The 25045-nt window shown below is 45.4% G+C and overlaps 1 protein-coding gene, 1 long non-coding RNA gene and 1 other non-coding gene across 3 annotated transcripts in view; 1 reads left to right on the top strand and 2 right to left on the bottom strand.

The window, feature by feature from the left end:
- Positions 1-4532: 4532 nt before the first annotated feature.
- On the bottom strand, positions 4533-5136 carry LOC123331591. The gene is made up of 2 exons (XR_006548313.2): positions 4855-5136; positions 4533-4779 (listed from the first exon to the last, which is right to left on the bottom strand). It is a non-coding gene; the product is annotated as an uncharacterized LOC123331591 (long non-coding RNA).
- Positions 5137-5272: 136 nt separating this feature from the next.
- The window catches only part of LCMT1 (leucine carboxyl methyltransferase 1), a 69929-nt gene continuing 50156 nt past the window's right edge, over positions 5273-25045 (top strand). The window contains exon 1 of the mRNA XM_006071146.3: positions 5273-5526. Coding sequence (XP_006071208.1) covers positions 5420-5526 — 107 coding nt within the window. The 5' untranslated portion in view covers positions 5273-5419. The remainder of the gene's footprint in view (positions 5527-25045) is intronic.
- Positions 21366-21437, bottom strand: TRNAG-CCC. The gene has a single exon. It is a non-coding gene; the product is annotated as a tRNA-Gly (tRNA).

The following is a 25045-nucleotide window of genomic DNA, read 5'->3' as shown; positions in this document are numbered from 1 at the left end:
ATAACGGCAAACTGGCTGAAAGGATGTTGAAATCGGCATTGAATGAAACCTAGCAGCCACATCTATAATTAGCAAACTATTTAGTATATTTAAATTTAGGTGTTTTAGGGCTTCCCAGGTGGCGCTAGTGGTAAAGAACCTACCTGCTAATGCAGGAGACATAAGTGATGCTGGTTCGATCCCTGGGTTGGGAAGATCCCCTGGAGGAGGGCATGGCAACCCACTCCAGTATTCTTCCTTGGAGAATCCCATGGACAGAGGGGCCTGGCAGGATACAGTCCATAGTGTCGCACAGAGTGAGACACAACTGAAGTGACTTAGCAGCAGCAGGTGTTTTAAGGTATCTGAGATTCATTTTAATCAGGTATGGTAAGACACAGAGATATAGAAATGAAAGAAACTTTTTATGCCTACAGATCCTGAGAAACAGGAGGCCCAGCTCACCATGGAGGGCCACTTGGGGAAGCACGAGGGTCCATAAGGAGGCAGAGGGAGCAAGGAGCAGAAGGGGGCAAGAGTCTTTCTCATGGTTTCCATGGGAGGGAGAAGGTGAGGCAGGGCAAGCAGGTTTAGGATTGGCTAGTTTGAATAACCTCAGTGGGCTCTGGGGCACAGTGGTGTCCTTAGTTGTCTGGTGCCCATCTCTGGGGTAATTACAGCAGAGGGATAGCAGTCCAGATTGTAAGAGCCCCATAGAGGAGGTGGTTGTGAGTGTGGGCTCTGGTTGGCCAGTTTACATGTGAAAGGTACATTCACAGGTGAGTTGTTTGCTATCTCTAGGGATTAGCTAACCCTTGCAGGGCAGTTTCTCCAAGAGGAGCAAGGCCTCAGATGTCAAAGCATTAAATACAGGAACTAGAAAGCATGGTTATTACACTAGGTATAACTGTAATTTGATGCTTTAGTATAAAGTCCATGAAAGCTTGCCAACTGTAGCATTTTGGCAGATGTTAAAATTAGTCCCAAGCCTATATTGCAGATGCACAAAAACCAATCAGCTCCCTTTATGTTTCTGCCATAAAACGTATTTTTAGTAAATTTTGGTTTCCCATTTGGGTCAAATGGTGAACTTTTGTTTAATTGAATCTTTTGGTACCTCCCCCTGTATCTAGGTTTCTTTCATTCATTCTTTTTTTTTTTTGTCACTGGATATACTTGACGGGGGAGGGTCTGTTTTGAAAAATTTTTGGCCACACCCCACAGCATGCAGAACCTGTTTCCCAGCCAGGGATTTAAGCCGTGCTGGAGGGCGGAGTCCTAACCACTGGATCATCAGGGAAGTCTTGGGGTGGGGTGGGGGTCTTTTTACCCTGTTCACATTTATTATTTTTCCTACAAAGAATCTCTCAGATCAGTATTTTCAGGATTAGGGCCTCTCTCTGGACTTAAGTCACATTTGAATTAATCCCTTCATTGTGACACACGGCTACCATGAATGTTTTTGCTCATAACCCCGATGACATGGATTTTGTGCCACACCAGGGTAGGCAGCAGGGAGTCAGCAAAAGATCACAGCCCTGAAGCTGGTGGATCAAAACCATCTTCTGCTGCAGCCCTACCTCTTCCCCCATGTGCACTGTTTCCCCAAACCCCCGGAACACAGTGTCTCAAGACATTTTTGATTTCTAACCATCTAACGTCACAGGTTTTTGTTTCACAATCACAGGTGCTGCAGAGCTTCTGGGTGGTTATGGGGAAAGAAAGCTGGATGGCGGGCCCTATAGAAGGCTATTCCCTTCCTCCAGAGAATGCCAGTACATCTCCACAGTGTTAGAATCCACATCCAGTAAGATCATTTTGTCTATGGGCTGGGTGGGGGCCTCAAGCTCTAGACTGATCTTGATCAGTCCTTTGGCGTGCTGGTAAGTAACAATGAGAAGCAAAACTCACAGGTGTTGACTGGGGGTTTTGCACTGAGAGAGCAGTTGAGTATCAGTGCCCCTTTCCCCCTACTTTTGTTTTTTTTTTTAATCAGTTCTCGGACCATGAACTGCCATGGATGTGTACCTCCAAACCCTTAGGGGTCAGGAGAGCACACAAGAATCCCAAGAGAAGTTGCAGCACAGGAGATGGGCAAAGACACTACCTTTGCTTGAAGAGCAGTGACTCAGGAGTCAATCAAGTGGTCATTCTTAAATCTTCCTGAGGTTGTGGCCTCCTTCCTTTCTACAAACAACACAAAGGTTCATCCCCAAGACTACAAACACAAGCGCCCCAGGAAGGCGCTACTTTCCCAAACAGAGTCCCTATGACTGCCTTAAGCAGCCAGTGATGGTCATCAGGCTGGACACAGTAAGCAAAGTGCTGTGGAACTCTAGCATCCATCAGTTAGGACTTTATGTTGTTTCTGATCTCAAGTAGGAGCCTCAGTGACCACCTGCCAGACACAAGCCACACTCGATGGCACCTCACTCTGGGATATAGTCAATTAACAATAGTTTCTGCCTAGTTGGCCAGCATGAGAGCACAGAGTGGAAGGAGATGGCAAAATCCATTTGAGATAACAGAACATGAGCTAAAGCCCAAGCTGGCCAGCAACTGGCACTTACATCCAAGATAGTAACTACTGCCTTGCAAACCAGTTAACTAGCAAAGGAACCCATAGTTAAAGCTAACGAGGTATCCTTAATTGAGTTAGACCATGCTATTTGTGATGCAAATTGTTTTACTTCTTCAATCCATGGGGAAAGAGAAACTCCAACCCTAGGTTAATGGGGTTGGCTGACACTCAACACTCGACCCCAAAAGACGGGATGGACAGCAATTTATGAGCCACATTTACCTACAGCCCAGGGGAAGACACCACATATCATGCAGGGCCATACAGGAGGTTGCACTTGGAAACAGAATGAACAAGGAGGGGCTTGGGAGGCAGACTTTGTAATACCAAAGAATGGGGATGCGCCCTGGTTCCTGCCTATTTGAATAATTCATCGGGCTGAACAGAACTGAAGTCTGCTACTTGGGAATGAGCAGGCATTGTGTCTGGTTCCTATGCTAAGAAGGATAATATGGCTAGGGGAACTTTACCTGTGGGAGAAGGAGGAGTGGAGAATTGCAGTTAAGCCATTTGAGGCCCTCTCAACTTTACTAGATGTTAAAACAGCTCTCAAGGTTGAATCTCAGGACTTCCCTGGCAGTCCAGTGGTTATGTCTCTGAGCTTCTACAGGAGGGGGCATGGGCTTGATCCCTGGTCAGGGAGCTAAGATCCTGTATGCTGTGAGAGTGAGTGACTGAGTGAAAGTCATTCAGTCATGTCCGACTCTTTGTGACCTCATGGGCTGTATAGTCCATGGGATTCTCCAGGCCGGAATACTGGGGTGGGTAGCCTTTCCCTTCTCCAGGGGATCTTCCCAACCCAGGGATCTAACCCCAGGTCTCCCACATTGCAGGCGGATTCTTTACCAGTTGAGCCACCAGGGAAGTCCTGTATGCTGTGAGGTACAGCAAAAAGGAGAAAAAACAATAGAACTCTAATTGCAGGCCTCATGCCAAAAGAAGTTATTAAAAAGTAATTGAAATCAATAATGTCACAGGATACAAAACAAACACAACCATCAACAGTATTTCTAGATACTAGCAATGAACGTGTGGATGCCAAAAATTACAATACATTTACAATCACTAATTAAAATAATCAAGTGTAAATCTAATAAAGTATGTCCAGGACTCGTATACTGAAAACTCTACAACACTGATAAAATAAATCAAAGGTCTAAATAAATGCAGAGATATGCTATGGTCATGAATTTGAAGACAAAACATAGTAAAATGTCAATTCTCCCCAAATTGATAGATTTAATGTAATTCTTATTAAAACCCAGTATGCCTTTTTCCCTAGATATAGACAAGATTAATCTAAAATTTTATGGAAAGATAAGGGAAATAGAATAGCCAAAACAACTTTGAAAAAGTAATAAAATGGGAGCAGTCAGTTCACTGTTTTAAAATTTATTATTAATGTATATCTAGAGTAACCAGGGGAGAAGGTGATGGCACCCTACTCCAGTATTCTTGCCTGGAAAATCCCATGGATGGAGCAGCCTGGTAGACTGCAGTCCATGGGGTCGCAAAGAGTCAGACACGACTGAGTGACTTCATTTTCACTTTTCACTTTCATGCATTGGAGAAGGAAATGGCAACCCACTCCAGTGTTCTTGCCTGGAGAATCCCAGGGATGGGGGAGCCTGGTGGGCTGCCATCTATGGGGTCACACAGAGTCGGACATGACTGAAGTGACTTAGCAGCAGCAGCAGAGTAACCAGGACTATGTAGTATTTGCAGAGACATAGATACATGGATCAATGAACACAGAACCCAGAAATAGTCCCACACAAATAGGCTGAACTAATTTTTGAGAAAGGTGCGAAAGTAGTTCAAAGGAGGAAAGATAGACTTTTCAACAGGCTACAGCTATGACATTATAGGCCAAAAACTTGGAATACTGGGCCAGCGAAGAACGAATATAATGGTTTCATTGACTTTCTATCACGTGGTGATGGGTAGGGAGAAATAATGTACACTCAGCTCAGGATGAAAGCTCCAAGTGCTGGATAACGGTTTATTTTATCTTTCTGAATTCAGCTTCTTCGGATTGATTAGCGTCACAGGTTCTGGTGATGTTCCCAGAAGCTCCCACACTGCAAAGCCAGGTTACCCCTAACTAGCACACAGTCCTCCAGACTCCATGGGCCATTCCAATAAGCATCATTCTCAGGCGATATGAGATAGTAGGATGGCTCTCGGTAGCTCCAAAGGTAGAGCCTTTAAGTTTAAGTCTGCAGGAAAAGAGAGCTTTTTCTAGGTTTTGCGACTCCCATCCAACTCCTGGGATTCATTCTGATTGTACCAACCTGGTCACCACCACGACTTCACACACACACACTTTAAATGTAGCTAGGGTGATTTTGCGTGACTGGCGCGGAGTAGGCGCTCAATAAATATTTGTTAAGTTGCTGAATAAGACTGAGCCCCAACTCACTGTTAACACTGACACTTGTTTCCGGCTGTATACTCTGTCCTTCGCCACAACGCTGAGGATCCTGCCAGCTCTTCCGCCTTGAGGTAATTACAGTTATAAAATTCCGTGACTAGCTGTGGAAACCAGGTGGCCTTCCAAAGCAGCTAAGACTACACTTCCCGGAGAGCATTGCGGTGCTCTCTTGCGTCAATTTTAGTTTACTTTTCCCCTCAGGGAATTTCCGGGTTGTGTGGGCGGGGCCAAAGGAGTGATCCAATGGGCATCTCCTCAGGCTGAAGGGCAGCCGCCGCGGGTGGCGTCACTAAACTGCGCCAGCTGAGCCTGGTGGAGCCCAGCCCCTCTCTCCTGCCTTCTCTCCCGCTCACTCTTTCCTCAGGCGTCCGTCGATCCGGTTTCCATGTCTCCGGTGGACGCACCACCCCGAAACCTCCACACCCATGGCTGCTAGCCTGAGGAGGCCCTCTTTCACCACCTGTTCTTCCCCTACCGACACGGACGACGAGGGCGTGCGCGGCACTTGCGAAGATGCTTCTATATGCAAGAGGTGCCTGCCCGGCGCGGGGTTAGGGGCCAGCGTTCCGGGGGTCTGGGGCCTAGGTCGGGGGTGCGGGCTGTGTCTAAGGAATACGCTTTTACGCCAAAAGGCGTCGGTCAACTGGTGTGACATCTGTGAAATGCTCAGAGCAGGGATTCATCTACTTCACATTTAATTATCCAACTTTTGCCGTTTGCCAGGTACTGTACAAGCCTGGGGTTATTGTGCCTGGGACATGGCGCCGAACCAGGCAGACATGGACTTGGCCTTCTCGGAGACACATGTTTGTTGGAAACACGTGAAGCAAGTAATAACTGTAGTTTTGATGGGTTATGAGGAGAAGTGCAGGTCCTCCCTCTTTCATAGGTTACGTTTCACTGGGACTTGTCATGATCCCCATTGTGCACCTGAAACTCAGGCCAGTTAATGGGGGAGATGACCTGTCCAGGGCCACCTAATATTTGCGTGCAGAGCCAGTATTTTTCAGAGTTGTTACCTGTGTGTTATGGGAGTTTACACTTTTAGGGGTGTGGTGAGGGCTGTGTCAGAGACGCTGTGAGCAGAGGTATGTGTCAAGTACCTGAAATCATGAAAAAGAAAACATGAGGCTTGAGTGTATGCTACTCTTTCATTCATTCAGCAAAAATTATTGAGCGCTTACTTTGTGCCAGGCTTTTCATTTCGGTTGGTAGGTATTCAGTGATTGAGAACAAAAGATGAACAAGATTGACATGGTGTCTGAATTCACCTGCCTGCTTGGAAAAGGCAGGAAGCAAGTAATTACTCAGGAAGTAGCATAATTACAGTTTTGTGCTGTGTGCTGAGAAATACAGTGCACCATTAGAGTTTGTAATTTAGTTGATAATGTTTGAGCTGGGAACAGAAGACTTAAAAAAAAAAAGAGAGAATAGGCATGTAGGAGGGTATTCAGGCAGAGCAAAGAAGGCTCATGAACTGTTAGAGGAACTGAATAAATGCCTTGGAAGCTGGGGCTCTGTAGGGACTGAGTCCAGAAAACAAAAGTTTTGGGTTAGGGCTGGCACTTTGTGTAGGTTCTTGGAGACCAAGCATAGTGATTCAGAACTTTGACTCTGGAGCCAGACTGTCAGGCTGGTCCCAGCTGTGGATACTTCTGCAGGTTACTAAACTACTCTCTGTCTCAATCTCCTGATCTATAAAGTGGGGATGAAATGATATTCAGTCATCTGTAAAGTAAAGATGAAGTGATATTCAATATTAGTAAAGCACTTAGAACAGTGTCTGGCATGTACTAGGTGTTAGTGGTGGGTGATTACAGAAATAAATACATTTGTAAGTATTAAAAGCGTGAAGGCAGTTCTTGGTGGAATTTGTGAACTTAAATGAACTATACCCAACATATTTCTTCTCCAGCTTTTGGTTGCTGTTGACTACATCCGTAGGACTGTTGAATTAAGAGCAGTTTTTCTCATATTGGCTGCTGTATACGAAGAAAATCAGAAGTGTCTTCAGAATTATCAGAGGAAAGTAAAATACTTTTCAAGAGCAGGTTAGGGTTAGGTTTACTTAATATCAATTGGTAATGATTGGCTTATTTAATATTTGTTGGTAACATTTGTGGCCAACTTGCTTGCTCGCGTGTGTGCTAAGTCACTTCACTTGTGTCCGACTCTTTGTGACCCCAATTCTGTAGTCCACCAGGCTCCTCCGTTCCTGAGATTCTCCAGGCAAGAATACTGGAGTGGGTTGCCATGCCCTTCTCCAGGGGATCTTCTCGACCCAGGGATTGAACCTGCGTCTCTTAGGTCTCCTGCATTGACAGAGGGGTTCTTTACAACTAGCACTACCTGGGAAGTCTGGCCAACTTGCTTACTTAAAGCTAATTAGCTACTATATATAAAAGAGATAACTAAGAAGAACTTACTTTATAGCATAGGAAACTCTACTCAGTACTCCATAATGACCTTTATGGGAAAAGAATCTAAAAAAGAGTGGATATATGTCTATGTATAACTGGTTCACTTTGCTGTAACAGCAGAAACTAATGCAACATTATAAATCAACCATATTCCAATAAAAATGATTTAAAAAAAAAGCAAATTAGCTATAAAATAGTTCAGACACAAAAAGTACAGAGAAATAATGTAACTAGAGCATGTCTTTCCTTGACTCTCTCTTGGATAGTTTTATAATCTCAGCTCTTCTCTGCTTCGTTTTTTAGTGCCCTCAGTGTTCTTCAGCCATCTCAACATTGTAGAGAGAGTTTGGGTTTGGAACTGCAGAGAACCTAAGGCAGTGCTTCTCAGCCTGAACTGCACACTAGCATAGCTTGTGGAGCTTCTAAAAGATATGCAGTTACTCGGGCCCAACTCTGGATCCACTGAATCAGAACCTTCTGGGATGGGTCTTGGGTCTATAAAAACCAGACCTGTTTGCCATCTGGATGCATTTCTTCAGAGCCCTTTTTTTTTTTTTTTTTTGCACCAGGTTTTCTCTCATCTGGAAAAAACATGCAATGAGATGGTGAGAATCCATAAGTTAATGTTTTAAAAATGTTTTGCAGGATTCAAGGACTTTCAAAGTCTGTGATACTGTGACCTGCATCTTCCCTGTAACGTTTGGAACCCATGAGTCTAGTCACAAATTCATCTTGTTAAATAGGGATTCCTTGTGTGAATTGTGGGCACATTACTGTGTTTCTGCCTCAGTTTCCTCATCTTGAAAATGAGGATAGTAATAGTCACTGGCCTTTTAGATGGGAGGATTAAGGATTAAATGAGATCATGCAGAGGTTAGCACAGGATCTGGCATGAAGAAAAGCCTAAAGTAAATTCTTATTGCTAGTTTTAATTTGCCTCCAGTCTGAATGTTATTTGTTTGAAGTTACTGAAATAGCTGTGGGTTCAACTGGTTCCTGCCACCCTGAGTTATAGCTGTAAGATCCCTAAAATAATGTTCAAAGAGCTCAGTTAGCTCCCCAGGGCTCCTACTGTTCTGCTCTGTCTGTCTTTCTTTCTTTCTTTCTTTTTTTTTAAAATTAATTTACTTATTTGGTTGCATTGGGTCTTAGTTGTGGCATGCCGGATCTTTCATTGCTGCATGCAGGCTCTTGATTGCAGTGCACAGATTCTCTAGTTGTGGCTCGTGGGCTTCGTTGCTGTGTGGAATGTGGGATCTTAGCTCCCCAATCAGGGATCAAACTGTTAGTTCCTCTGCATTGGAAGGTGGATTCTTAACCACTGGTCCACCAGGGAAGTCCCTGTTGTTTCTGTTTTAATTTGCTTTCTTCTTTGGTACAGGGCCCTTCATGGTGTTAGAGAGCTGTTGTGAGGATTAAATGTGGAGTGCCTCCAACAGTGCTTGGTGCATAGTAGGTGTTCAAAATTGGTAGTCGTTGTCATCAGCAGCATCCCATTGTCCCCAGTCTTCATCATCGTCACTACCACAGACTCTGTCCCTCCTACAGTCCAATAGTTAGAACTCTTGTGATCAGGTATACTAGGTTTATGCCTAAGAATCCCGTCTGATTCAACAGCTGTCTATAAAGCACTCAGCATTCTTGCTAACTTATCCCCGCTCCCCATGCCTCCTCTCCTATCGCTCACTTCGTCCCATGCCCCTCAGTCAGTTTCCCACTCTTGTTTACCTTTGACCCCCAGCCCCCTCCTGCAGTCCCCACTGAGTCCTTTGAAATTACTACTTTGATCACCAGCCACCTCTATTTCCTTAGCCTCTCTTTAGTCGTTCCGTCCCTCTCTTTGCTCTGACCCTGGCCCTTCCCAGGGAGCGTCGTTTACTTGAAGTCAAGTCACACCTCTGTTTTCTCATACCCTGACTGCCCTAGCACGCGTGTGTGCTTAGTCGCTTCAGTCATATGTGACTCTCTGCAACCCTATGGACTATGGCCTGCCGGGCTCCTCTGTCAATGGGATCCTCCAGGCAAGAATACTGGAGTGGGTTGTCATTTCCTTCTCCAGGGTCCTAGCATTAGGATGGTCAAAATTTGTGTCCTTACTGCCCTTTGTCTCCTCCCCCCATTTCTTTGAGACCCATGTCCCCAGCATCCTCTCCTCCATATTACTGTTTTCTATCTGTTTGCTGGTTACTCACCTAATTCACTGACGACTTGGGCACCTGGCCCACAAGCCTTCCTCTGCCTCAGTTCATGCCATCATCTTAGTTGACTTGCTAGTGTGTGTGTGCAGGACCCACCCTATAGGCAGGGCACTTGTTTTCTTGAACACCTCGCCTGCAGTGATTACCTCTGCTCATTCGCCTCTATTACCATTCCTGCCGTAATCCCCTGGATTTCCGGGTGCTGTGTATACCACCTCACAGATGAACAGTGCAGCACCCTCCAACCCCAGTCTCTTTTCAGTGTGCTTGATCAGTTATTTCTGCTCTGCCTTCAGAGCAGGACGTCCATGGTTTTCTCCAGCCTTTAGATGCTTCCCTCTAGGCTCCTGCCTGTCAGTTGAGCTCAGAGTTCATGGTCCATTCCCTGGTAATCTCTTGGCAGTGCCTTTATCTCCCTTGCCCTTCATCCTAGTAAACGTCAGACCCTGGATTGAACCAGACTCTCCATTTCCAGCTTGAGTACTGATGGTAGAAATCACACAGCAGGGCAGCTTGGCCCTGTGTGGATTCGTGTCAGCCAGCCTCATCTGCACCCTTACAGAGCTGACTCATTCATTCCAGTATGATGCTTTGGGTAGCTCCCTTTCCCACTTTCCAGAGACTTAAATCAGACATTTTTCACTTTCCTCCAACTTTTGATTTACTCCACCTTCCCTTCATCCTCAAGATAACCAGGGTGATGCCAGGATATTGCGTCACAGAAAGTGGAAGCCTTCAGATTGGCACTCAGTTAACTTCCCTCCTAGAAACTTTACCATCCTTTCCTACTGTAAGAGTTGTCAGTGTTCTTTAGCAGAGGCCATTAGAAATATATCTAATTTAGTTAAACAGGGTTTTTTTCCTTTTAATTGGAGTATAGCTGCTTTCAAAATCACTGCAGATGGTGACTACAGCCATGAAATATAAAGATGCTTACTCCTTGGAGAAAAAGTTATGACCAACCTAGATAGCATATTAAAAAGCAGAGACATTACTTTGCCAACAAAGGTCCATTGGCCAAGGCTATGGTTTTTCCAGTGGCCATGTATGGATGTGAGAGTTGGACTATAAAGAAAGCTGAGTGCCACAGAATTAATGCTTTTGAACTGTGGTGTGGGAGAAGACCCTTGAGAGTCCCTTGGACTGCAAGGAGATCCAACCAGTCCATTCTGAAGGAGATCAGTCCTGGGAGTTCATTGGAAGGACTGATTTGAAGCTGAAACTTCAGTACTTTAGCCACCTGATGCAAAGAGCTGACTCATTTGAAAAGACTCTGATGCTGGGAAAGATTGAGGGCAGGAGGAGAAGGGGACGACAGAGGATGAGATGGCTGGATGGCATCACCGACTCGATGGACATGAGTTTGAGTGAACTCCGGGAGTTGATGATGGACAGGGAGGCCTGGTGCGCTGCGGTTCGTGGGGTTGCAAAGAGCCAGACACGACTGAGGGGCTGAACTGAACTGAACTGATAGCTGCTTTAGGGGCTTCCCAGGTGGCTCAGTGGTAAACAACCTGCCTGCAACGCAGGAGATGCAGGTAGACTTGGGTTTGATCGCTACGTCGGGATGATCCTCTGGAGGAGAAATTGGCAACCCACTTGAGTATTCTTGCTGGGAAAATCCCATGGACAGAGGAGCCTGGCGGGCTACAGTCCAGGGGGTTGCAGAGTTAGACACAACTACACGTGCACACACACATAGTAGCTTTACACTGTTGTGTTAGTTTCTGCTGTTCCACGTAGTGAATCAGACGTGTATATGTGCATCCCTTCTTTTTTGGATTTCCTTCTTGTTTAGATCACTACAGAGCACTGAGTAGTGTTCCCTGCGCTATACAGTGGGTTCTCATTATTTGTCTGTTTTATACATAGTAGTGTCTATATGCCAATCTCCTAATTCATCCCACCCCCTTTTCCCACCTTGATGTCTATATGTTTGTTCTCTATATTTGTATCTGTTTCTGCTTTGCATATAGGTTCATCTGTACTATTATTCTAGATTCCCAACATATTCATTAATATATGGTATTTATTTTTCTCTTTCTGACTTCACTGTGTATGACAGTCTCTAGGTCCATCCACATCTCTGCAAATGGCACAATTTTGTTCCTTTTTATGGTAAATGGATTTAATGACTCATTCTCGTGATAGAGAGCTCACCTCATGGGGAGATTTGGGGTCTCTCCATAAGGGGTGTTAGAAAGAACTTATAGGATTTAGGCTTTGGTTAGATAATTTGGTGGGGGGTGTTTCAAGGAAGCAGGGATTTGCCCAAGATTGGGTGCTCACAAGAGGTAGAGACAGTTCTGTGATTGCGTAGGTAGCTTAGTCGTTTTGAGGAGGTGTGACAGATTTCCCTGGTGGTGCAGTGGATAAGAGTCCACCTGCCAGTGCAGGGGACACGGGTTTGATCCCTGGTCCAGGAAGATCCCGCATGCTGCGGAACAAGTAAGCCTGGGCGCCACAGCTGCTGAAGGCTGGGCACGTAGAGCCCACGCTGTGCAACAAGAGAAGCCACCACAATGAGAAGCCCGAGCACAGCATCAGAGAGTAGCCCCTGCTCACCACAACAAGAGAAAGCCTGTGCAAAGCAATGAAGACCTAGCACAGCCTGAAATAAATAAACTCCCCCCCCCAAAAAGAATTAAAATACATTGCAAAATTTATTGAAAAAAGAAGAAGGTGTGACTAGAATCAGACAAGCTATAGTTAATAAAGAAGCCACAGTCACTCAGCATCAGCTGGGGGAGAGGAGTACTTGGGACCCTGCAGCGGGCCTTGGTTTTGTCTGTTTGGACAAAATGATGAAGGAGTCCTGGTTTTGTCTCACTTCATCACTGTTTTAGTGTGACCTTGTGCAGGTCGTCCTGTGAGATTGTTTCTGTCCAACCAGAGGACAGCGTGGCCTCTGTGAGCACCAGGCAAGCATCTAACAGCAGTGAAGCCTGGCTCGCGGTGCCAGGCCCGCTCCTAGGGGTTAGCACCACTTTTCTTTATTTTCATCAGGGAGGAGTTGAATCTTAGAAAGATAGGTGTTGGCCAGGCGGAAGAAAATAAGAGACGTCAAAGAGCATAGACATTGAAGCTCTTGAGATTGAAGTGTTAGGGGAACTTGACCTCTGGTGGGGTCTGCTGCTGCTAAGTCACATCAGTCATGTCTGACTCTGTGCGACCCCATAGACGGCAGCCCACCAGGCTCCCCTGTCCCTGGGATTCTCCAGGCAAGAACACTGGAGTGGGTTGCCATCTCCTTCTCCAATGCATGAAAGTGAAAAGTGAAAGTGAAGTCACTCAGTCGTGTCCGACTGTAGTGACCCCATGTACTGCAGCCTACCAGGCTCCTACGTCCATGGGATTTTCCAGGCTAAAGTACTGGAGTGGGGTGCCATTGCCTTCTCCACTGGTGGGGTCTAGGTAGAAAGAATTCTGGAGAGGTTGTCAGAGAACAAAGCAGGAGAGGTCCTGAGGGTTTTAAAGTGGGGGAACTGACATGCTCTGAGTTTGTGTTTTAGAAAAATCCCCAGGGGCTTCCTTGGTGGTCCAGTGGTTAAGAATGCCTGCCAGTGCAGGAGACACGGGTTTGATCCCTGCTTCAGGAGGATCCCCCATGCTGTGGGGCAACTAGGCCTGTGAGCTGCAACTACTGAGTCCACATTCTAGATCCTGTGCTTCGCAACAAGAGAAGCCACTGCAATTCGAAGCCGGCTTGCTGCAACTCGAGCAAGCCTGCGTGCAGCCTTGAAGACCTAGCCCAGTCAAAGCTAAATAAAAATTTAAAGAAAAGTCCCCAGCAGCTGTGGGGGAGACAGGCTGGCAACGGATGGAAAATCTGTTCCGTTTTCTTCCTGTTGGCCGTAGCCCTTGCTCTCCTGACCTGGCACCAAACGTCCTTATTGTCTTGCCCGCTTCTAGTCTGGCCACCTCCCCTGTCCCAAGTGTTTATGCCGTGGCCGGGGTGATTTTTCGGAATCACAAATGTTACCCTGTCACTTTGTTACTTGAACCTTTTTGATTCTCCATCTGCCACAAGGGAAAACGTGATACTCGGTGGTAGGACACACCTCTCCTTTCCTGATCAAATCACGCTCCAGATCTATCCCTGCCAACCGGAAATCTCTGTTTGGTGGTCTCAGAATGACCTCGGGCTTCCAGTAGCTCAGCTGGTAAAGAATGTGCCTGCAGTGCCGGAGACCTGGGTTCGATCCCTGGGTTGGGAAGATCCCCTGGAGAAGGGAATGGCTACCCACTCCAGTATTCTGGCCTGGAGAATTCCATGCACAGAGGAGCTTGGCGGGTTACAGTCCATGGGGGGCGGACACAACCAAGCAACTTTCACTTTCAGAATGACCTCAAATACATTATTTCCGAAACCGCACTCTAGATTATCTTCCTCAATTTTGTGACAAGCCATCCCTCCCCCGCTCCCTGCCCCCAAGTCAGTGGATGGTGCCCCTTTCCACTTGGCTCATGAGTGAAAAAGATCAGAGTCATCATGGAACTGCCCTTTCACTTACCCTCTCTGCGATCAATTACTCAGACCTTAGAATGTACCTGGAAAATATTTCTGGAATCTATTTCCTTCCCTCCACCTCCACAGCTGCTGTCTCAGTCTACACTCAGATCATCTGTGATCTGAGCCAGGGCACTAATCTGCCAGCTGAGCTCCCCAGTGGTGCTTCCCTCCCCAAATCCAGTTCTCACACCAAAGCCAGAAGTTTGGGAAAGATGCTCAAACCCATGTCACTCCCTGGTTTAATGGCTTTTTGTTGCTGGAGTAGGAAATGGCAACCCACTCCAGTATTCTTGCCTGGAAAATTCCATGGACAGAGGATCCTGGCGGGCCTCAGCCCATGGGGTTGCAAAGAGTCGGACATGACTGAGCGCGCACACGCTATCGCTGTTAGAAAAATAGCGAAGTTCCTCACGTGGTCCACCCGGCCCTGCGTGCTCCACCCTGCTTCTCCAAATTTGCTTCCCCTAACTCTTGCCCTTCTCTCCACCTCCCTCTCAGTTCCTCCAGCGTGCCCTGTGCCTGCCTTCCCTGGGGCCTTTCAGCAGGCCAACCCCTCCCGAAATGCTTTCTCCCTCCCTCCCTTGTCTGATCAGTTCCACGTGATCCCTCAGACTAATTTCTCCACCTGATGTTCTTTATTGAGACCCTGCTCGGTTTATGGAGGCCCTGTGGTAGTGACGATGTAGAAGTGAATGAAGCAGGCACAAGCGGTGCTCTTGTGGGGCATGTAATGGGGGAAGCAGCCAGGAAACAAACCAGCAACATACCTGGCACCTGCACTGGTGGGCGCTGCCGCAGGAGTGTTGGAGGGAGTTGCCCCGTGAGCTGGGATGCCCAGGGACAGTCCCACCAAGGTCAGTGCTGGGGAGGAAGTGAGCCCAAGGATGGACAGCTGGGGAAGCAGTGTCCCAGGCAGAGGGTATGAAGCTCCTTGGGGCAGGAGCTGGCCCGGCTGGTCCAGGAGTAGAAAGACCCGGGTGAAAGAGGAGAGGAGCTCTTGTGAGGACCCAGCTTTCAGTGTCAGCGAGATGGGAGCTGCCGGGGGCCTTGGAATGGAAGACATCCACCGTCTTGGGCTGGAACAGGATCCTCTCAGCGTCTGTGTTGACAACAGGCTGTAGGGGGCAGCATGGAGGCAGGGAGACGTGCTCTCGGAATAGCTCAAGTCAGATGCTGGGGGCTTGGATGAGGATTGTAGTGGTAGAGATGCTGGGAATCCATGATTCTGGATACACTGAAGGCCGAGCTGATAAGACTGAGGAGTCATGAGTGTATTGACAGATCAGAGATACAGTAAGACAGGAGTCATAGATGGCACCGAGGCTTTTGGCTTGTGTCAGATGTGGCTTCTTCAAGGAGGCCTCTCAGGCACCTGCAGACAAGATAGAGCCCCGTCCCATGTTCTTGTGACACTGTGTGTCCTTGGTGGGAATCAGCCCAGGTGTAGTTCAGACATGTTGTTTAATGTTTGTCTTTCCTCAGAATGTAAACAAAGCAGGGACCTGTCTACTTGAGTGCCCTTCACAGTATAGACACATAGTAAGCATGTGTCAGATGGTTAAAGTGATTAACGCTCAGCCACTAAGTCGGGTCCAACTCTTTTCAACTCCATAGACTGTGGCCCACAAGGTTCCTCTGTCCACGGGATTACCCCAAGCAAGAATACTGGAGTGAGTTGCCATTTCCTTCCCTAGAAAATGATTGGACCTGAATACAAGCGCTCAAGATGATACTTCCTAATGAGGTCTTAGAAGTCTGGTGTTCTGCTTTGCTGGTTTTCAGCAGTCTGTTAGAAACCAGACCAGGGGCTGTAAGACTGAAAGTCTGTTGTGCAAATTGTAGAAGTTCATCTGATTTCTCAACTGAATCCAAAAATCCACCCCCCAACCCCCCACCACCATTGTCATGTTGTCATGAAAGCAGGTCACAGGATCACCTCGTAGGAAAGCCGGTGTTTTCCTGAGGGCCCTGGCCTGACCAGCCTACTGATTGCATCTTTACAGCTGTACCCCAGAGAGCAGGGCCCAGCTTCTGACCTGAAATATTTTGAAGGCAAATGCCAGGCTGCTTTCCTATTTTTAATTTGCATTTCTAAAATCACAAATGAGGCTGAGCATTGTCTGTCTGCTCACACTCATGGATATTTATAGAGCGAATCCACTCTCGATGTCACTGCCCTACTGGGTTGTTGTCTTGTTTTTGTTTGGTTATTTGTATTTTTATTACTGATTTGTAAGGACCTTTTGTATCTGCAATAGTGATCCATTGCTTTGCTGTTTGTTGCAGTGTTTTCTTTCAAGCTGTTGTTGTCTTTTTCAGTGTAGCCTGTACTGTCCATTTCATAATACAGAAATGGTGACTCTTCAGGTTGTAGAGTCTTGACAACATAACTTTATGGCTTGTGGTTTTTGGGTAAAGCTTTGAAAGGCCATTCTCAATCCTTATAGCATTTTCTTTAAGCACTTCTGTGGCTTTGGCTTTATGGTTAGATCATTCATCTATCTTTATTATTTTGTACATCATAAGATAGCAGTTTTAACTTAATTTTTTCAAAGCTTATTTATTTGGCTTCCCTGAGTCTTCCTTGCTGTGCATGGGCTTTCTCTAGTTGTGGGCGAGCAGGGGCTGCTCTCTAGCTGCCGTGCACAGGTGTCTCATTACAGTGGCTTCTGTTGTCATGGAGCGTGGACTCTGGGCACGAGGGCTTCAGCAGTTGCTGCATGTGGGTTCAGTAGTTGTGGCTTGTAGGCTCTAGGCACTTGGGTTCAGTAGTTTTGGCACCTGGACTTAGTTGCCCCGCAGCATGTGGGATCTTCCAGGACCAGGGATCAAACCAGTGTTCCCTGCATTACAAGGCAGATTCTTAACCACTAGATCACCAGGGAAGCGCTTACCTTAATTTTGTATCCAATTATTAGCCAGTTGTCCCTACACCATCTGTTGAGTGGTCTATATTTTCCCCATTGATTTGAAATGTCCTTTGTATCATATACCAAATGCAGTAATGCTGAGCACCGAAGAATTGATGCTTTTGAACTGTGGTGTTGGAAAAGACTCTTGAGAGTCCCTTGGACTGCAAGGAGATCCAACCAGTCCATTCTAAAGAAGATCAGTCCTGGGTGTTCATTGAAAGGACTCATGCTAAAGCTGAAACTCCAATACTTCGGCCACCTCATGCAAAGAGTTGACTCATTGGAAAAGACTCTGATGCTGGGAGGGATTGGGGGCAGGAAGAGAAGGGGACGACAGAGGATGAGATGGCTGGATGGCATCACCAACTCGATGGACATGAGTTTGAGTGAACTCTGGGAGTTGGCAATGGACAGGGAGGCCTGGCGTGCTGTGATTCATGGAGTTGCAAAGAGTCGGACATGACTGAACAACTGAACTGAACTGAATGCATATGTCATTCTTGTAGTTGAAATTTTTTTTTTTCATTTTTATGTCTGAAAACTTCTGAGTAACAAAATTATTCAGTTGTGAATTGATTCAGAGCTTCCATAGCTTGCTTCACAGGATAAGGGGAGATTTATAGCAGGGTTATCAGAATTTTTTAAGTCCATTTGAGCAGCTGTGGTTTAGGAAGAAGGAAAATGAAGGAATGCTAGCAAGAGACACATTTTGTGTCTGAAACTGTCCCTTTTCATTAGGAAAGCAGTAGCTTTTTGGGAAGGCCTACCCTGTAGACTTCCATGTACTTCTCATCAGCTAAGGTTAGGACACATGGCTCCGCTCCTGGGTGCAGGAAAGTGTGCACCCAATAGGGCAGATTGCTGCCTCAAACCACATTGGGGTCCTCTTAGGCAAGGGGGCGAGTGCGTATCGCAGAAGGGACTTGGAGGATGTGCTACATCCTTCATCTTTTTCCCCTCGAGAATTTCCTCAGATAGTCATATTTTTTAAAGACCGTTTTTTATAGTTTTATTTACTTTTGGCTGTGCTGGGTGTTTGTTGCTGCACAGGCTTTTCCCTAGTTGCGACGAGTGGCGGCTACTCTCTAGTTGCGGTGCATGGCTTCTCACAGTGGTGGATTCTCTTGTTGCCGAGCCTGGGCCCTAGAGCACAGGCTCAATAGTTGTGGCACACGGGCTTAGTTGCTCTGCAGCATGTGGGATCTTTCCAGATCAGGGCTCAAACCCGCATGTCCTGCGTTGGCAGGCGGATTCTTTACCACTGAGCAACAGGGAGGCCTGGCGTGCTGCGATTCATGGGGTCACAAAGAGTCGGACACGACTGAGTGACTGAACTGAACTGAACCAGGGAAAGCTCCCTCAGATATTGTTAGAAGGGTGGCAAGGAGAGGGAGATAATTTATACAGAGTAAGATATTCAGTTTGATGAGAGTTGGCAGTTGCATATATCTGTGTACCACCACCTGAAACAAGATATAAAATACGTCTGAGACTCCATAAAGTTCCCTTGTATCTCTAGTTGGTCTCTTCACCAACTAGAGGTGGTTGGTAACCCAGCAACCATTTTTCTGATTTGGGCTCTCACAGGTTTCCCAATTCTAGAATGTCATATAAATGGAATCATACAAAATGCATTCTTTTTGTGTCTTCTTTCACTCAAGATGGTCTTTGAGATTCATCCATGTTGTGCACATTGTCAAAGATAAAGCTGGATGCCAGTTAAAGTGGTAAGGTCAGATATTTTAATAAGTAATAACTATTGCAACAGGGAAAAGAATCCAGCATGAACTGAATTCAACTCTGATTTGTATAGAGGGTATCCTAAGGGGAGAATGAGGGAGGAAGCAGGGGAACAAGCCAGGAGTCAGTAGAATCAGAGAAAAATTATAGAAAGTGTGAAAAAGGGGATTAGTCCATGTGAAACCATCTGGATTTGCTAACTGGGAGACAGCAAGGCTCTATCTTCAGGTGTTGCCTGGAACAAACAGTAAATTCTTCTTGAGTTTTCTCAGGTCCACACCCTAAGGGGGATTGGAGACATCCTTAGGGGTGTGGCCTTGAGCTGTTAGAAACTCTGTTGTTTGTTCAGGTCTTTATATTGTAGGCCAAGATCGAGGTCTAGTCTAGGAGGGCTCAGTGGAGCCTGGCTAGAGTTTGGTCAAGGAGAGAATCTTTGTCAGTGTAAAATGGCTTGCTCCTTTGTGTGCTGTGTGAATACACCATGATTTGTTCATCCATTCAGCCGATGATGAACATTAGAGTTGTGTCTAGTTTTCGGCCATTCTGAATGGACTGCAATGAACATTCTTATATAAACCTTAAATTTCTCTTGGATCCAAGAGTAGAATTGGTTAGTCACAGGGTGAGTATTCATTTAACTGCAGACTAATTTCCAAAGTGGTTTATCAGATTATACTTCCCACCAGCAATGTGTCAAAGCTCTGGTTGCTCCATATCCTCGTTTAACATTCATCAGTGGGTGTGCAATAGCATTTCATTATGGCCTTAAATGGCATTTCCTTGGTGACAGATGTATACTTATTGGCTATTCCTACATCGTCATTTGTGAATTAGCTATTAAAGCCCTTTCCTATTTTTATTGATGATGGTAATAATGATTTTAACTTGTTAGAGTTCATTATATATTTTGGATAGAGCTCCTTTTTCAGATGATGTGTTTTACATATACATACACATGTAGGAAAATGTGGTGGTGTGTGTGGTCATTTTGTCACTAAATTGTGACCAACTCTTTGCAACCCTCTGCACTGAAGCCTGCCAGGCTCCTCTGTCCATTCTCCAGCCAAGAATACTGGAGTGGGTTGCTATTTCCTTTTCTAGGGGACCTTCCCAACTTGGGGATCAAAACCTGGTCTCCTGCATTGCAGGTAGATTCTTTACCGACTGAGCCACCAGGGAAGCCCAACATGTAGGAACATGAGCTGCCTTGGCACTCTGGGTAAAAAACCAACTGGCAGCACTGGTATAGGTCTATTTCTGTCTCATTGATCTATTTTTCCACCTTTACGCTGAGACCACACTGTTTTGATTACTTCAGCTTTATAGTGTGTCTTAAAATTAAGTAGTATTAAGCAGTTTTAGTTCTCCAACTTCACTCTTCTTTTGAAGATTTGTTTGGGCTATTTTAGATCCTTTGTGTTTCCATTGTAGAATCAATTGTTAGTTTCTTAAAAAAAAAAAGCTGGCTAGGGTTTTGACTTGGAATTAGTTAAAAACTTAGCATTATTCAGGTCCATGGCATCCTGTTACTATGTTCTGTGTTATATTAATTACATTTTCTGGTTTTTTTTTTTTTTTTTTTTTTGGTTGTTGTTAAAAAGTTAGATATGGGACATTACACCAAGGGGATTGACTTGATTCTCCTACTTATTTCACTCTGTGTGAATGTAGGTTCCTTTTTCGTTTACACTTTGCCCACTATTCACTATGACTTCTTACAAGCAAGACAGTAGATTGTAGATCATATTACTCCTTGTAAAGTAATTAGATGTTACATGAAGCCAAGAGGCCATGCCAGTAGTCTCCTTTGGGAGGAAACTATCCTGTGAGTCTTCTTAGTTATTCAGATCCAGTTTTTCAGGTGATTGATCCCTTAAGGTCTGCCGATCTACTCAGGAAAGCAACAAGCTTTCCAGAGTTCCCAAGAAGGAAGCAAATTCAGACTCTGTTTAGGTACAGAGTCTATTAGCCTCAAGACTTTGCTTCCTGTCTTCCATTTATAAACCAAGAATGAAACCAACAGGAGATAGAAACCAAAAACTGCAACTAAAAGATGTAAAAGAACAACAATGAATTTAAAAATTAGAGCAGTATCTTAAAGACCAAAGGGCTTCCCTGGTGCTCTGATAGTAAAAAATCTACCTGCAATGCAGGAGACCTGGGTTGGATCCCTGGATTGGGAAGATCCTCTGGAGAAGGGAATGGCTACCCATTCCAGTGTTCTCCCTGGGGAATTCCATGGACAGAGGAGCTTGTCGGGCTACAGTCCATGGGGTTGCAAAGAGTCGGACACAACTGAGCGACTAACTCTTTCACTTAAAGACCACAAGCAGTGTACAGTTAAAATCCCTAACTGAAGTTTTCAGGTTTTTTTAAGCACGAGCCACCTGTTCTCCTTGCTTGGCCCTGTAATAAGCCTTTCTCTGCTTTAAAAAAAAAAAGAAAAATCCCAAACTTGAAAAATTTTTTAAAGAAATATTTTAAATTATTTATGTATTTTTTGGCTGTGCTGGGTCTTAGTTGTGGCACAAGGGATCTATTTTTTAGTTGTGGCATGAGAACTCTTAGTTGAGGCATGTGGGATCTAGTTCTCTGACCAGGGATTGAACCTGGGCCCCCTGCATTGGGAGTGCAGAGTCCTAGCCACTGGACCACCAGGAAAGTCCCCCAAACTTGAAAATTAATGCTGAGAATACTCATTGATTTTTGTTGTTGTTGTTGTTGCAATTGCATATGTATGGAATTACATAGCTACATATGCATCTATGGGCTTCTCTCATGGCTCAGCTGGTAAAGAGTCTGCAATGTGGGACACCTGGGTTTGATTTCTGGGTTGGGAAGATCTCCCAGAGAAGGGAATGGTTACCCAATCCAGTATTCTCACCTGGAGAATTCCATGGACCGTGTAGTCCATGGGGTCGCAAAGAGTCAAACACAACTGAGCAGCTTTCGCATACATATACATCTATAAGTAGTTAAACAATACACACACACACACACACACACACACACACGACAAATTCGTACTATTTAAGCACCTGAAACATTGGGTGGGCGTGCATGCTCAGTTACTTCAGTTGTGTCCAACTCTTTGCAACCCTATGGACTGTAGCCCTCCAGGCTCCTCTGTCCTTGGGATTCTCCAGGGGAGAATACTGGAGTGAGTTGCCACGCCCTCCTCCAGGGGCTCTTCCTGACCCTAAGATTGAACCTGCAACTCCTGTGTTTCCTGCCTTGCAGGCAGATTCTTTACCAGTGAGCCACTGGGGAAGCCCGGAAATGTTGGGGGTGGGGTCTGAATCCATGTGGGTAAGTAGGTTTGTAAGCTGCTTGAGTGCAGGAGGGCCTAGAGGAGCTATCCCACGTTGAAGGTCAGGAAGGGCGGCGGTGAGGAGATACCCCTTGTCCAAGGTAAGGAGCAATGGCTGCGCTTTGCTGGAGTAGCAGTGAAGACATACCCCACGCCCAAGGTAAGAGAAACCCAAGTAAGATGGTAGGTGTTGCAAGAGGGCATCAGAGGGCAAACACACTGAAACCATACTCACAGAAAACTAGTCAATCTAATCACACTAGGACCACGGCCTTGTCTAACTCAGTGAAACTAAGCCATGCCCGTGGGGCAACCCAAGATGGGCAGGTCATGGTGGAGAGATCTGACAGAATGTGGTCCACTGGAGAAGGGAATGGCAAACCACTTCAGTATTCTTGCCTTGAGAACCCCATGAACAGTATGAAAAGGCAAAATGATAGGATACTGAAAGAGGAACTCCCCAGGTCAGTAGGTCCCCAATATGCTACTGGAGATCAGTGGAGAAATAACTCCAGAAAGAATGAAGGGATGGAGCCAAAGCAAAAAGAATACCAGGCTGTGGATGTGACTGGTGATAGAAGCAAGGTCCGATGCTGTAAAGAGCAATATTGCATAGGAAACTGGAATGTCAGGTCTATGAATCAAGGCAAATTGGAAGTGGTCAAACAAGAGATGGCAAGAGTGAATGTTGGCATTCTAGGAATCAGCGAACTGTAATGGACTGGAATGGGTGAATTTAACTCAGATGACCATTATATCTACTACTGTAGGCAGGAATCCCTCAGAAGAAATGGAGTGGCCATCATGGTTAACAAAAGAGTCCGAAATGCAGTACTTGGATGCAATCTCAAAAATGACAGAATGGTCTCTGTTTGTTTCCAAGGCAAACCATTCAATATCACAGTAATCCAAGCCTATGCCCCAACCAGTAACGCTGAAGAAGCTGAAGTTGAACGGTTCTATGAAGACCTACAAGACCTTTTAGAACTAACCCCCCAAAAAGATGTCCTTTTCATTATAGGGGACTGGAATGCAAAAGTAGGGAGTCAAGAAACACCTGGAGTAACAGGCAAATTTGGCCTTGGAATACGGAATGAAGCAGGGCAAAGACTAATAGAGTTTTGCCAAGAAAATGCACTGGTCATAACAAACACCCTCTTCCAACAACACAAGAGAAGACTGTATACATGGACATCACCAGATGGTCAACACCGAAATCAGATTGATTATATTCTTTGCAGCCAAAGAAGCTCTATACAGTCAGCAAAAACAAGACCAGGAGCTGACTGTGCTCAGACCATGAACTCCTTATTGCCAAATTCAGACTTAAACTGAAGAAAGTAGGGAAAACCACTAGACCATTCAGGTATGACCTAAATCAAATCCCTTATGATTATACAGTGGAAGTGAGAAATAGATTTAAGGGCCTAGATCTGATAGATAGAGTGCCTGATGAACTATGGAATGAGGTTCGTGACATTGTACAGGAGACAGGGATCAAGATCATCCCTGTGGAAAAGAAATGCAAAAAAGCAAAATGGCTGTCTGGGGAGGCCTTACAAATAGCTGTGAAAAGAAGAGAAGTGAAAAGCAAAGGAGAAAAGGAAAGATATAAGCATCTGAATGCAGAGTTCCAAAGAATAGCAAGAAGAGATAAGAAAGCCTTCTTCAGCAATCAATGCAAAGAAATAGAGGAAAACAACAGAATGGGAAAGACTAGGGATATCTTCAAGAAAATTAGAGATACCAAAGGAACATTTCATGCAAAGATGGGCTCGATAAAGGACAGAAATGGTATAGACCTAACAGAAGCAGAAGATATTAAGAAGAGGTGGCAAGAATACACAGAAGAACTGTACAAAAAAGATCTTCATGACCCAGATAATCACGATGGTATGATCACTGACCTAGAGCCAGACATCCTGGAATGTGAAGTCAAGTGGGCCTTAGAAAGCATCAATACGAACAAAGCTAGTGGAGGTGATGGAATTCCAGTTGAGCTATTTCAAATCCTGAAAGATGATGCTGTGAAAGTGCTGCACTCAATATGCCAGCAAATTTGGAAAACTCAGCAGTGGCCACAGGACTGGAAAAGGTCAGTTTTCATTCCAGTCCTAAAGAAAGGCAATGCCAAAGAATGCTCAAACTACCGCACAATTGCACTCATCTCACACGCTAGTAAAGTAATGCTCAAAATTCTCCAAGCCAGGCTTCAGCAATATGTGAACCGTGAACTTCCTGATGTTCAAGCTGGTTTTAGAAAAGGCAGAGGAACCAGAAGTCAAATTGCCAACATTCACTGGATCACTGAAAAAGCAAGAGAGCTCCAGAAAAATATCTATTTCTGCTTTATTGACTATGCCAAAGCCTTTGACTGTGTGGATCACAATAAACTATGGATAATTCTGAAAGAGATGGGAATACCAGACCACCTGACCTGCCTCTTGAGAAATTTGTATGCAGGTCAGGAAGCAACAGTTAGAACTGGACATGGAACAACAGACTGGTTCCAAACAGGAAAAGGAGTTCGTCAAGGCTGTATATTGTCACCCTGTTTATTTAACTTCTATGCAGAGTACATCATGAGAAATGCTGGACTGGAAGAAACACAAGCTGGAATCAAGATTGCCAGGAGAAATATCAATAACCTCAGATATGCAGATGACACCACCGTTATGGCAGAAAGTGAAGAGGAACTCAAAAGCCTCTTGATGAAAGTGAAAGTGGAGAGTGAAAAAGTTGGCTTAAAGCTCAACATTCAGAAAACGAAGATCATGGCATCTGGTCCCATCACTTCATGGGAAATAGATGGGGAAACAGTGGAAACAGTGTCAGACTTTATTTTTCTGGGCTCCAAAATCACTACAGATGGTGACTGCAGCCATGGAATTAAAAGATGCTTAGTCCTTGGAAGGAAAGTTATGACCAACCTAGATAGCATATTCAAAAGCAGAGACA

The sequence above is a fragment of the Bubalus bubalis genome, chromosome 24 (assembly GCF_019923935.1).
Source record: "Bubalus bubalis isolate 160015118507 breed Murrah chromosome 24, NDDB_SH_1, whole genome shotgun sequence".
Lineage (NCBI taxonomy): Eukaryota > Metazoa > Chordata > Mammalia > Artiodactyla > Bovidae > Bubalus > Bubalus bubalis.
The sequence above is the reverse complement of the archived record's forward strand: the minus strand, read 5'-3'. Positions and strand labels throughout refer to the sequence as shown.